Source organism: Crinia signifera, chromosome 3 (genome assembly GCF_055691185.1).
Source record: "Crinia signifera chromosome 3, ASM5569118v1, whole genome shotgun sequence".
In the NCBI taxonomy this organism is placed as follows: Eukaryota; Metazoa; Chordata; class Amphibia; order Anura; family Myobatrachidae; genus Crinia; species Crinia signifera.
This window is the reverse complement of record NC_139219.1, coordinates 62081461-62093927: the sequence shown is the minus strand read 5'-3', so window position 1 is coordinate 62093927 and position 12467 is coordinate 62081461. Positions and strand designations below refer to the sequence as shown.

Below are 12467 nucleotides of genomic sequence, written 5' to 3'. Positions count from 1 at the left end.
AGCTCATCAAGGCCCTTATTCTGATCGGTGCAGACTTTCCCGAATTCTTACGGTGCGGTCCGCACGCCACGCTGTGCGGCGGCGTGCGGGCTTCGTCCGTAGAAACGTCCACGTGTCCTCCGCATTCGGACGGACTCACTCTTTAAGAACAGGGCGTGTGTACGGACGACATACAAACCGTGCATGTGCGGTGGAAACGTACAGATTCTTGCACGGTCTTCCCGCACAAGCACGGTCTTACCGCGTCAGAACGTACGGGAAGCTGTCCGTACGCCCCGATGCGGAGTATTTACGCTCAATCCCACACTTTTTTACTGAGTACACACAGCGATCACATGACCCACTTAGGCAATTAGCCAACCTCATGAAAAAGGGATTGTTATCAATTTCAATCAATTAAATGCTCATCTATACTGACCCACATTCCTACTACATTCATGACACACATTAACCCTTACAGCATGTGACCCTAACATACATCTAGATACACTATGTACATTTTGCTTATTTTAAAGATTTTAAACAAGTTACACATATACTTTAGCATGTTAGAAAAAAACACTGACAACTTTGAACTTTAAATAACGATTTATTACAAAATAACTGTCCCCAACCAAAAAATTAAATTTCCCCATCAATGATGCGGTCCATTTCCTCCATCATTTGCCTCATCAGGCCTCTCAGTCTAAGGAGGGCCCCACGGCGACCCTCCTCTGCTTGGGCAGGCTCATCTGTGGAGGAAATTCAAATTAAAAAATGACTAATGATATTCATGCATACATTTAACATAGTCAAACCTACTTTTTAAACATGCATTGTGACAGGTGTGTGTGTGTATATATATATATATATATTTATAAAACAGAAAAAGACTTTCGTTTGCGCTATAATGAGCAGCTCCTCTATAAGACCTCCCTGTTAGTGGAGGACAGTATCAATGGATATGTGCACGAGAAAAAGATATAGAGAGCGCTATTAAAGAAACCTCCACCTTAGTGTATTGGTGCCACAGTGAGGTACAGATTTTTGCAATTAATAAAATGGCTTTATTAAAACATAAATGTTGTAATCAATGTCAGACACAATTTACAGCATTGTTTGTACATTCTTGGTACATAAATATCAGGTGAGTCGAGACCCAACGCGTTTCGTCGCTGCACGACTTCTTCAGGGGTGATGAACTCTAAAAGAATATATACAGCCCTTAAGATATTTATCTTCATTTGGAATAGTTTAGCGGTATGGATAGTTATGTATACATACCGAGTTTCCTGAGCTTTAGAAGATATGTGAGTAGTTTTTAAAAAAACTTTTAATTTGACGTTGTGATGACGTCTAAAATATTAAAAACATAAAAAAAAAATTTACATTTATTTGAATAATAATGGATGAGGAATGAGCATGTAGTGGAAGAAAAAAGGTAGTGGCGTTTTTTAAGTCTCCTATAGGATACGTACCCTTAGGTGACGGGAAGTGAGATCCTGCAGAAAGGCTGGATTCGCTGTCCCAGATTATAATAAATACCTAAATGATAATGTGTCGAATTATTCAATGCTTAGGTCTTATTTTCAGTTTGATACTTAGGAATATATTCAGAAAAAATATTTATGGTACTTGGCTTACAAATGCTTAAAGCCAGTACATTGATTATAAGCTTAGTCTGGGTGGCCACATATATGATATAGATGTTATTTTAATGTGTAACTTTACTTAGCTCAGGGTTAAAGAGTGTATGAAGTATACCCAGTGGAAGCATCTTAGCCTTTTAAATTTAGTAAAGAGTATGGTTACATCGTATTGTAGTCATATATGGAGATATATCATTGTTGTTCTAGCATAGGATTTTTAGCTGTTGAGCGCCAGGGGGTAATTACAGCATAAGATAGATTAATTACAACTTGACATCCAAATATCTGTATGAAGAACTAGTCAGATGGAGCGCCTTTTTAAGTTTAAATATGATCATAAAACTTGAGATAAACATTCCCCACTTAGTTAAATATCGAGTCTTACCGGTAGAATACCGCTGTGTAGTTCCTGGTGTCTGACTGCTGACTAGTAAGCCGTCTGTGCCTCCTATATAAGGCTACAGGCGTGTGACATCACTTCCGGTTGGATGTATCGTGATTAATGTTCTAAATAGTGCTTTTTGCGGTTAGCAACTGACTTTTATAGCGTCTGCTAGCCCGTACCTCCCGATGCAGAGCCGTCCTGATTCGGCAGACGCTCTGGGATAGAGTACAATGCCCAAAAACGAGTGTGCGTTCCAAATGCGTTCCAATAGGAACGCTGTGGCATTTCCTACTTCCGGGCAAGCCGCTTACGGCTGTTTAAAGAGTTTTTGAGTGACAGGCGATCAGTCTCCGCTTTACCCTTGATTTGCTGGGTGAGGTTTCCTGATCTATTGGAATGGATTTTTAACATGACGGGCGGTGTAGCCCACGACTTTACTCTACGTTTGTTAAATGCGAAGAATGATGTGATGGTTTCTTATTCCCCTATAATTGCTAGATGTTATGGTTTCTTATTCCCCTATAATTGCTAGATGTTATATCGTGGGGACTTAAGGTTGCAGATTGGTAGGTGTAAGTCATAATTTAGATACGATGCTCAATATATTATGATCCTACTTGCTCCTCTGAGTAGTTAATCATTTACAATTAAGATATATTGCAATAAAACAGTGTTGCAGTGATGGTTTGGAATGCTCTCACAGTGGTTGTTGAATGGATTGCTACATTTGTCAATTCATAGCAACTTTTACAATGTGGATATTCCGTGCTTTAGTTCAAAGGGTTTTACAAGAGCTGTTCCTGCATGTATATACAGACAGTGGACTATTATCCATTCAATGATTCCATCTTCTCAACTTAGATTTAGACGTTTGACAGATGATTTGAATTCACTATCTTTGTATATACAGAAATGGTACAATTTTTTTCAATTCACACACTGTTCACATATTTCATAATGAATAATCATATATTTTCGTGCCGTCTTTAAGAACACGGTGAAAAACCATCGGTGTGCAATGGTGACTGGTTTATAAATGTGACTGTTCGATACATTGGTGAATTATATTGAACATCGATGTGCAAAAAGTGACAGCTTATGACCGTGACTCGGTCACTATTCTTAGTGCTCATATTTTTAGTGCACTGGTGAATTATATTGACCAGCAATGTGCAACTTTTGAACGTGACTGGATCATTTTCATAATGCTCCAGTGTAATATTCTGTGTGTTTTTCGTGATATTACATGATGGTGAGATGTAAAACTTCGCGATGTGAAAAAGCCAACAGAAGAATTAGTGGTTCTTGAAAGCATTAATGCAGATTGAATCCTTAGTGACTTTTATTTGGTGCATGTTCCCTAGTTTCTATAAGGGAAAGTGCCCTGTGGTGTGTATTTTTTTGGTAGCAACATCTTCGCTTATTCAGAAAAGTGCCCTGTGAAGTGTATTATTATAAATGCAACTTGTTTGCTTGTTCAGGAATAGTGTATAATTAATTGATTGTGCTCTTAGGTATGTACTAGTGGGAATCGGTTTGTGGTATGAGTTACCCATAGATAAACCTAGGGTCTATTTGTTGATGGGATGTGAATTATTATATATGGAAATTGCTTTCTAAAAAATTTTTTTTTTTTTTCCTACATATATTCTTTATGAGCGCCTAAATTAGTGTTACTTTATTGATGAGTACGATGTGAATGACTCTGGATTTCATCCTAGATCTAGATTGTTTTTTCCGGAGGGAAATGCTTCATGATTTTGATTATGGTTTGGCCTGTATTAAGGTCATTTTTTCCCTACGAAGGAAACTATATCTTAATTTTCATTTAATCCTGCTGGTTGTAGAGAATTGAGGGAGTATATCCAAAAAGTTTCTTTCCGTGATAGATCTTCGTCTCTGTTGCCTCCCCTTGGATTGATGGTTATATGTTCTAGTACGGTAAATGTGAAGTTCTCTTTGTTGACAATGGATCCATGTTTTTCGTTGAAATGCCGAGGGAGACTGTGCGATGTTAGTTTGTGTTTAATATTGCGGATATGTTCTTGTATCCTTAGTTTCAATAGCCTTTTTGTTTTTCCGATATAATTCATACCACACCCACACGTGATTCTATACACTACGTAGGTAGATTTGCATGTGCAAGAAACATTCAGAGAATAAGATTTTTGATTTATCTTGGTTTTGAAAGTTTGTCTCTCCATATGTTTGCAGCAGATACAGTGACCACAGGGAGTGCATCTGGTGGTGTTCCCAAGGAACGTGTTTGGCTGAGCTGGGGGTTCCAGTTTGGTTTTGATAGTGCTGGGAGCTTTTAGACTTTTGAGGTTTTTCGCCCGTCGGAATACAAGGTTGGGTTTTGATGGAAGTACCGGCCCTAAGATGTTATCTTTCTTCAAAATGTCCCAATGTCTGTTGAGAACTCTCCTGATAATGTGACTTTCCTTATTGTACTGTGTGATGAATGGCCTTTGATGTTGTTTCTGAGTTTTGAGGGTGTCTTTTGGCCTGGTTGTGAGGAGTTCCTCTCTTGGTTTAATACTTGCTTTGTGTTTAGCCTCTTCTATTTTTGCTGTATCATACCCTCTTTCCACAAATCGGCCTGCTAGCATGGATGCTTGTGTTTGAAAGTCTTCCATCGTAGTGCAATTTCGTTTGATTCTTGTAAACTGGGCATATGGGACGTCGTCCTTCCATCTGGCATGGTGGCAGCTGTTGTAAGGGATGAAGCTGTTTGCATCTACCTCTTTAAAATGGGTTTTGGATGATATTGGCTCACCAGGATTGCCCATTAAAACAAGATCTAGGAAATCTATGTTTGTTTGACCCGTTTTGTGGGTGAATCGGAGGTTGAACTCATTCTGATCCAAAGACTTAATAAAATCGTCTATTTTCGTGGTATCGCTACTCCATATAAAAATGAGATCGTCTATGTATCTCATGAAGAATTTAATGTGTTGTTGAAAGGGAGAGTTGTAAAGATGTTGTTCCTCCCATATCCACATAAATAGGTTGGCATACGATGGGGCAAATTTAGTCCCCATCGCCGTGCCCGTTATTTGAAGATGGAACTTTCCATTGAACTCAAAAAAATTTCGTGTCAGGATATATTGAATGCTAGCTATTATAAGTTCAATTTCCTCTTTTGTTTTCCTGTCATCTCTTGAGAGGAAGGTTTTGACAGCTTGGATTCCTTTGGCGTGGGGAATTGATGAGTACAGGGCCTGTACGTCCACTGTTACCCAGGTGTAATGAGATTCCCACTGAATCATAGACAGTTTATTCAGCAGGCTCCCTGAATCTTTGAGGTGTGATGGATTCTGAGATACGTACGGTTGAAGTATCATATCGATGAAGTGGGAGAGGTTGCTGCTTAGCGACTGGATGCCCGCCACGATGGGTCTCCCGGGAGGTTTGTCTTTGTTCTTGTGCACCTTTGGGATGTGGTAAAACGTGGGTATAAGAGGGTGCTTGACATAAAGGTAGTTGAATTCTTCTGAGCTGATGAGATCTTTGCTTTTAGCATCTAGGAGTAGCTTATGGAGTTCTTCCTGGAATTCTGTAGTGGGATCCTTTGGAAGTTCTTTGTAAGTAGTTCCATCTAGTAAAATGTTTTCAGCCTCTTTCAAGTACATTTCCTTTGATTGGACTACTACAGCCCCTCCTTTGTCCGCATTGCGGATGATGATGTCTTTGTCCTTCTTTAATTGTTGTAGTGCTTTTTTTTCTTGAATGTTTAAATTGCTATTGAACTTGGTATTAGTAGTTTTGATCTTTTTAAAATCTTCGTTCACAAGATTGAAGAATATATCCAAGTGACTCCCCCTTGACTCAACCGGATAAAATTTTGAAGGGTTGCTGACTCTTGGTTGGATTTTGTCTATTTGGTCAGGTATTGGGTTTTTAAGAAAATGACGTTGCAAAGTGAGGTTTCTTACAAATTTATTCAAATCTATGAACAAATTAAATTTGTCCAGGTGGCAGTCAGGAGCAAATTTAAGACCTTTATTTAGTAGAGAGACCTGGGTGATAGATAACTCCCTCTCAGCGAGGTTAATAAGCCCTGTTTCAAACTGGTTTGTTGTGGTGCTCCCTTTTTCTTTTTTGGGCTTCTTTCGTCCTCCTCTGCATCCTCTTCTTCTGTACAGTTCAATATTCTTTTGGTTCCTTTGGGGGATGCGATTCTGTCGAATAAGACCTCTTCTTTCTGAAGTCTGAAGGGTCTCCTGGCTTCCCCTAAAAAATGGTTTTGCGTAGATCTTTCTTGTGAATGTGATCTTCTAAGTTTTTGTGGTGTGGGTGATCTATATCTTTGTCGCCTTTCTAGAGGTTTGTTTCCATATGGATGACCATATGTGTGGTCGTGATGAGCGTCCTCTTTTCTATCCCGATACGATCGAATGCGGCTTCTATTTCGCCTGTGATCATCATTGTACGAAGTTTATTATTAACAAGTTGCATTTATAATAATACACTTCACAGGGCACTTTTCTGAATAAGCGAAGATGTTGCTACCAAAAAAATACACACCACAGGGCACTTTCCCTTATAGAAACTAGGGAACATGCACCAAATAAAAGTCACTAAGGATTCAATCTGCATTAATGCTTTCAAGAACCACTAATTCTTCTGTTGGCTTTTTCACATCGCGAAGTTTTACATCTCACCATCATGTAATATCACGAAAAACACACAGAATATTACACTGGAGCATTATGAAAATGATCCAGTCACGTTCAAAAGTTGCACATTGCTGGTCAATATAATTCACCAGTGCACTAAAAATATGAGCACTAAGAATAGTGACCGAGTCACGGTCATAAGCTGTCACTTTTTGCACATCGATGTTCAATATAATTCACCAATGTATCGAACAGTCACATTTATAAACCAGTCACCATTGCACACCGATGGTTTTTCACCGTGTTCTTAAAGACGGCACGAAAATATATGATTATTCATTATGAAATATGTGAACAGTGTGTGAATTGAAAAAAATTGTACCATTTCTGTATATACAAAGATAGTGAATTCAAATCATCTGTCAAACGTCTAAATCTAAGTTGAGAAGATGGAATCATTGAATGGATAATAGTCCACTGTCTGTATATACATGCAGGAACAGCTCTTGTAAAACCCTTTGAACTAAAGCACGGAATATCCACATTGTAAAAGTTGCTATGAATTGACAAATGTAGCAATCCATTCAACAACCACTGTGAGAGCATTCCAAACCATCACTGCAACACTGTTTTATTGCAATATATCTTAATTGTAAATGATTAACTACTCAGAGGAGCAAGTAGGATCATAATATATTGAGCATCGTATCTAAATTATGACTTACACCTACCAATCTGCAACCTTAAGTCCCCACGATATAACATCTAGCAATTATAGGGGAATAAGAAACCATAACATCTAGCAATTATAGGGGAATAAGAAACCATCACATCATTCTTCGCATTTAACAAACGTAGAGTAAAGTCGTGGGCTACACCGCCCGTCATGTTAAAAATCCATTCCAATAGATCATATTTTAGACGTCATCACAACGTCAAATTAAAAGTTTTTTTAAAAACTACTCACATATCTTCTAAAGCTCAGGAAACTCGGTATGTATACATAACTATCCATACCGCTAAACTATTCCAAATGAAGATAAATATCTTAAGGGCTGTATATATTCTTTTAGAGTTCATCACCCCTGAAGAAGTCGTGCAGCGACGAAACGCGTTGGGTCTCGACTCACCTGATATTTATGTACCAAGAATGTACAAACAATGCTGTAAATTGTGTCTGACATTGATTACAACATTTATGTTTTAATAAAGCCATTTTATTAATTGCAAAAATCTGTACCTCACTGTGGCACCAATACACTAAGGTGGAGGTTTCTTTAATAGCGCTCTCTATATCTTTTTCTCGTGCATATATATATTTATATATATATATATATATATATATACACACATATATAACTATATATATGAGACATACACCTATACATACATGCATACATACTACATGGAAAGCCTGATTTTGGCCCTCTACCCTTTACTCTGTCGAACACCTCACAGTCATACTGCTCCTTCTCAATCCAAACCCACCCATGACTAAGCTCTGAGAAGCATGTCACGCGCTGCACCAATCACAATTCGGCAAACAAAGTTCAGTGTCTCTTATATGATGGAGCCTGGCAGGGGAGTTACACAACTCTCAGGAATGCTCAGTACATTTGTGCAATCAAGCATGTTTTGCCTGCTGATGGTCTGCTCCAGAAATCATTGTCAGAATGCCAGTTAGGGTAAGCTGCAGCACTAACCCACTCACATGCTCAAAAGCATTACTAAGACCAAATACACACACAATTATGGTGCAAAACATACATGCAGGCCACAGGGGGTGGTTAGCTAGAGGAGGGCCCAGGGGCACTGACCACTTGTTACTCCAGTCTAAGCCACGCCTGTCCATACTCCATTTATGCCATACTGAATCTAGTTTACAAAGATCATTCACCAGTAAACTCTACTCACCTATATGAGGCTACAGATTGTATGCAAGCAGCAGGGACATGAAACACTTACATTAGCAAGTCATCCCTTTCTTCCAGGATACAGATTAACTACACAGGTTCAGTGGCACTTAAAATCGAGATGAAAGACATCCTCACAACCTGTGTCATTAATATGTGACCTGGCTGAAAGGGATGGTTTGGCCACCCTATCTAACCCCAAAGTGTGTCTGTTGCTATCCCGTTTGTTTTGTCATTTTATAGTATTGTAAAAATCAATTGAATCACCAGTGCTACATAGCAAATAGTACATGCCAAACGGATAAATTAATCCTTATGTATACATACCAATTCCGGCCGCCTGGACGACCTCACCGGCCTCCACCTCCTCCTCAGGGGCCTCCAATGCTCCATCCTCGGCCTCGATGACGTCCTCCTCGGGTGGCAGTGCCTCCACAGCCCACCCCTCCTCATCCTCAATTTCTTGGGCCCCCTCCTCCGGCCTCCCTTCCTGCGGCTGGTCCTCCAGGGCCACCGCTGCCTCCTCCTCCTCCATTTCCTGGGCCCCCTCCTCCGGGCTCCCTTCCTGCGGCAGGTCCTCGAGGGCCACCTCTGCCTCCTCCCGGGCCTGTCTTGCGCGAGCACGTGCTGTGTATGTGAAAAATCAAAAAAGTGGCAATTAGTGGTAATTACTATTAAGCCTTATCAAGCTATAAATGCAAAGGTTAGAAGTACAGATAATTGTACAGGCAAACAGCTCCTTAGTGGCCTTTACAAAACACAGCCTGTAACATGGCAGGTATGCTGTGACATTTGGCCCATTGTAAGCATCACAAGCATTAATCCTCCCCAATAACATATTTTATGACCATTACAGGGTGTCAAACAGGAAGTAGCACTCATATATTGTATGCCATGATCAGGCTGGTGACCTTAGTGGATTAAATAATGTCAGGTAAGCAATCATGTCCAAATTCCCATTTACTGTTGAAATACTCACATCTAGCAATGCTGGCCCTTATTTCTTGCAGCCTCTCTGGCTCCCTGCGCCTGAGGTCGGACCACCGCCGCTCCAGCTGAGCGATGGTCCGCCGCACCTGGGTGCGTGCGTATATACGGCGGCGGGCCACCGCATAGGCATTGCGTTTCTGCCTGTTGGTTATAAAGGGGCCCGTCCGCCCCAGCCTGGTCTCCATAACGGAGACCAGAGTTCTCAGCTCCGCGGGTGAGAATGGGGCTGCTCTCCCATAGGCCGCCATCTTAGCAATGGCACAAATCAAACAATCATGTGCTGTCATTGGTTGATCAGAGTGATATTTGGTATTAACTTTATTGTTCATTTTTACACTAACAGCGTGTATGCGCCAGAACAGACGGCTAACCCATTGCATCGCACACCCATCCTAAACAGACAGTGTAAAATTAAGATGGAAACACATTATATATAATCTATACCATCCACCAAACATGGGTAGAAGCACCAGGTGAAATAGTCTGCATCACTAGACACTTACACCTAACTCCACAAGGTTCTAAACAGCTATTTTATAATGAAAGCTATGCAGCAGAAACATAGCAAATAGTGGCAGACCTTTTACAAAAATTAGGCCATGCTGCCATGTGTACACTTACCTTCTACTGGCCCCTACTACAGAGGTGGAATGAAAAGTAGCTAGCATCCAGCCTGAATTTGGAGTGCTTTCACATGTGATTTGGATGCTAGCACTGATTACTTGTGGCTAAGTGGTGGACTGGATTGACATATGGAATGGGTAGTGTCAGTTGTACTACATACCAAACAAGTGCACAGTACAGATGTACATTCAAATATACAGTTCATGTGTGACCTCAGTTTTATTTTGTAATTGGTGTTGGAATCTGCATTTAGCTACTAAATCTGACTTACTCAGTTTGCCTGGTTTTTGAGAAATATTTTTCCACACCAAGGGGCGTCCCACATGCGCCGCACGGTTGACGCTGGCGTACGGAACGCGGCCGTACGGAACGCAGGTTGCAGCTGATTAACGCCAATTACAGAAATAGTATTTAAAGTTGCCCTAGAAAGGCAAACAGTTGTTGCAAACATGGCTGGCTCAGAGTCAGAGGAAGAACAGGTGGTGCAGAATCTCTTGTCCCGCATGGAAGCCAACACCACCTATGTCCCCCTCAACCCAGAGCAGCCAGATGGGCCATCAACATCAGCCCAATCAGCAGCTGGCCCATCCTCAGCATCAGCAGAATCATTGGGAACACAGCAGGTGGCTTCCCAACAGAGTAGCCAGCCCAGCACTTCAAATACACCAACCGGTGGCCGTGCCCGTGGCCGTGCCAGTGGCCGTGCCCGTGGCCGCAGTCGGGCAACAGAGGAACCAACCACAAGAAACATGGCATATGAACCGCAGGAGCTTGACATCCTGGTGACCCGGGCACGTGATTTAATAGAGTGCCCAGCAGTAAAGTTGACACACACAAGGAGATGGAAGATCTGGGAGGAGATAACGGCGGAGATTAATGCAGTGGCTCCACAAGTTCGTAAGGCGGAGCACGTTAAGAAGAGGCAAGTACATGTGTGTTACATTTGAGCAGTACAAGTCCAGTAATGTTTACATTCAATATTAGATGGAGTTGGTCAATGGGTGTTCACGTTGCTTGGAGGCACAGACATGTTGGCCATGACATTGAATTGATAGTTATTGGAGGGTGACTGGTGTTGTATCTTCTAAGGGTTGGTTTTAAAAATGAATATAATGTAAGTTTGGTGTCAGTAGGCACATGTTGTATTATGTTTCAGATTGCAATGGGTGCTACAGCAAACATGAGGAGTTACATGTATTAATATGTACACTTTGATTGCAGGTGGCACGACTTCAAAGGCAACCTCAAGAAGAAATTGACCGAGCGGTGGCAACACAGCCACACCTCTGGGGCTGGCCCCATGCCTGGCAAGCTGAAGCTCACCCCCCTGGAAGAGATGGCCCAGTGCTGCATTGCAGTGGAGGAGGTCCGGGGGGTGAGCACCATAGACAGCGAGTCCCCAGCGGAAGTGATGGCTTCTACGCTTGAAGGTAATTATTTGCCAGGCCATAAGTAGATGTTTTGAATTTGGCATGGAATGTGTGGTAATTGGTAATTTCTCGTTCAACAGCATCCCCACCGCTTGGTCCAGATTCTCTTGAGGAGGTTGTGGAGTCTGTGCCACCTGGCCCCAGTAGCAGGCCCGTGCAGCAGCAGCCGGAAATGTCCGCGGCTGAATTGTCCACGTGGGGCCGTGTGCTAGACAGTATTGTGCAGCAGGGAGACTCGGCATTCGAGCGGGTGCGTAGGGCCGAGGAGGTGCTGCAGGGTTTGACCACCAGCCAGCAGAGTATTGCTGCGAGCCTGCAGGCTATGAGTGCCAGCCAGCAAGCTATGAGTGACAGCCAGCAAGCTATTGCTGCTAGCCTGCAGGTGCTGGCTGATCAAGCCCTGCGGCAAAATGAACTCCTCCTCCGCCATAATGAACTTATGGTGGAGCTAGTTACCACCAATAGGGTCCTAATGTCACCCGCTTCGGGTGCTTTACCAACATCATCACTCCCTGCTGCCAGAGGGGGAAGAACATCCACCCCCTCCCCAGCATGTGCTCCACGTGACCCACCATCTGACTGTGGCCGTGGGCGAGGCCGAAGAGCTGCTGCACGTGGCAAGGAGCCTGCCAGGGGCAAACGTGCCCGCAAATGAACTTGTGTCCCCATTAATCTCCACCGTTATGTCTTCCCAAATCTTCCATTGAGCTGTGTGTGTGTGTCAGCATCCTGTGTCAAAATCCGTGCCGAGGGTCACCACATTTGCCCGCGGTTCAAATGTCATGTTTGGTTCCCCTGTTGCCCTGTTTCGGCTAGCATTACTGTGTGCTGTACTTGAAGTGTTGGTGCTGTACTTTTGTTATGAAGCCACCTGA

At 42.2% G+C, this 12467-nt stretch overlaps 2 protein-coding genes across 2 annotated transcripts; one reads left to right on the top strand and one right to left on the bottom strand.

The window, feature by feature from the left end:
- Nucleotides 1-614: 614 nt before the first annotated feature.
- LOC146062499 (uncharacterized) lies at nucleotides 615-9294 on the bottom strand. Its single transcript, XM_083174617.1, has 2 exons — nucleotides 8876-9294; nucleotides 615-731 (listed from the first exon to the last, which is right to left on the bottom strand). Exons 1-2 carry the CDS (start codon nucleotides 9081-9083, stop codon nucleotides 622-624), a joined length of 318 nt encoding a protein of 105 aa, XP_083030743.1. The 5' UTR covers nucleotides 9084-9294; the 3' UTR covers nucleotides 615-621.
- Nucleotides 9295-11086: 1792 nt separating this feature from the next.
- On the top strand, nucleotides 11087-12253 carry LOC146062498 (uncharacterized). The gene is made up of 2 exons (XM_083174616.1): nucleotides 11087-11592; nucleotides 11673-12253. Exons 1-2 carry the CDS (start codon nucleotides 11463-11465, stop codon nucleotides 12245-12247), a joined length of 705 nt encoding a protein of 234 aa, XP_083030742.1. The 5' UTR covers nucleotides 11087-11462; the 3' UTR covers nucleotides 12248-12253.
- The last annotated feature ends 214 nt before the right edge of the window (nucleotides 12254-12467 follow it).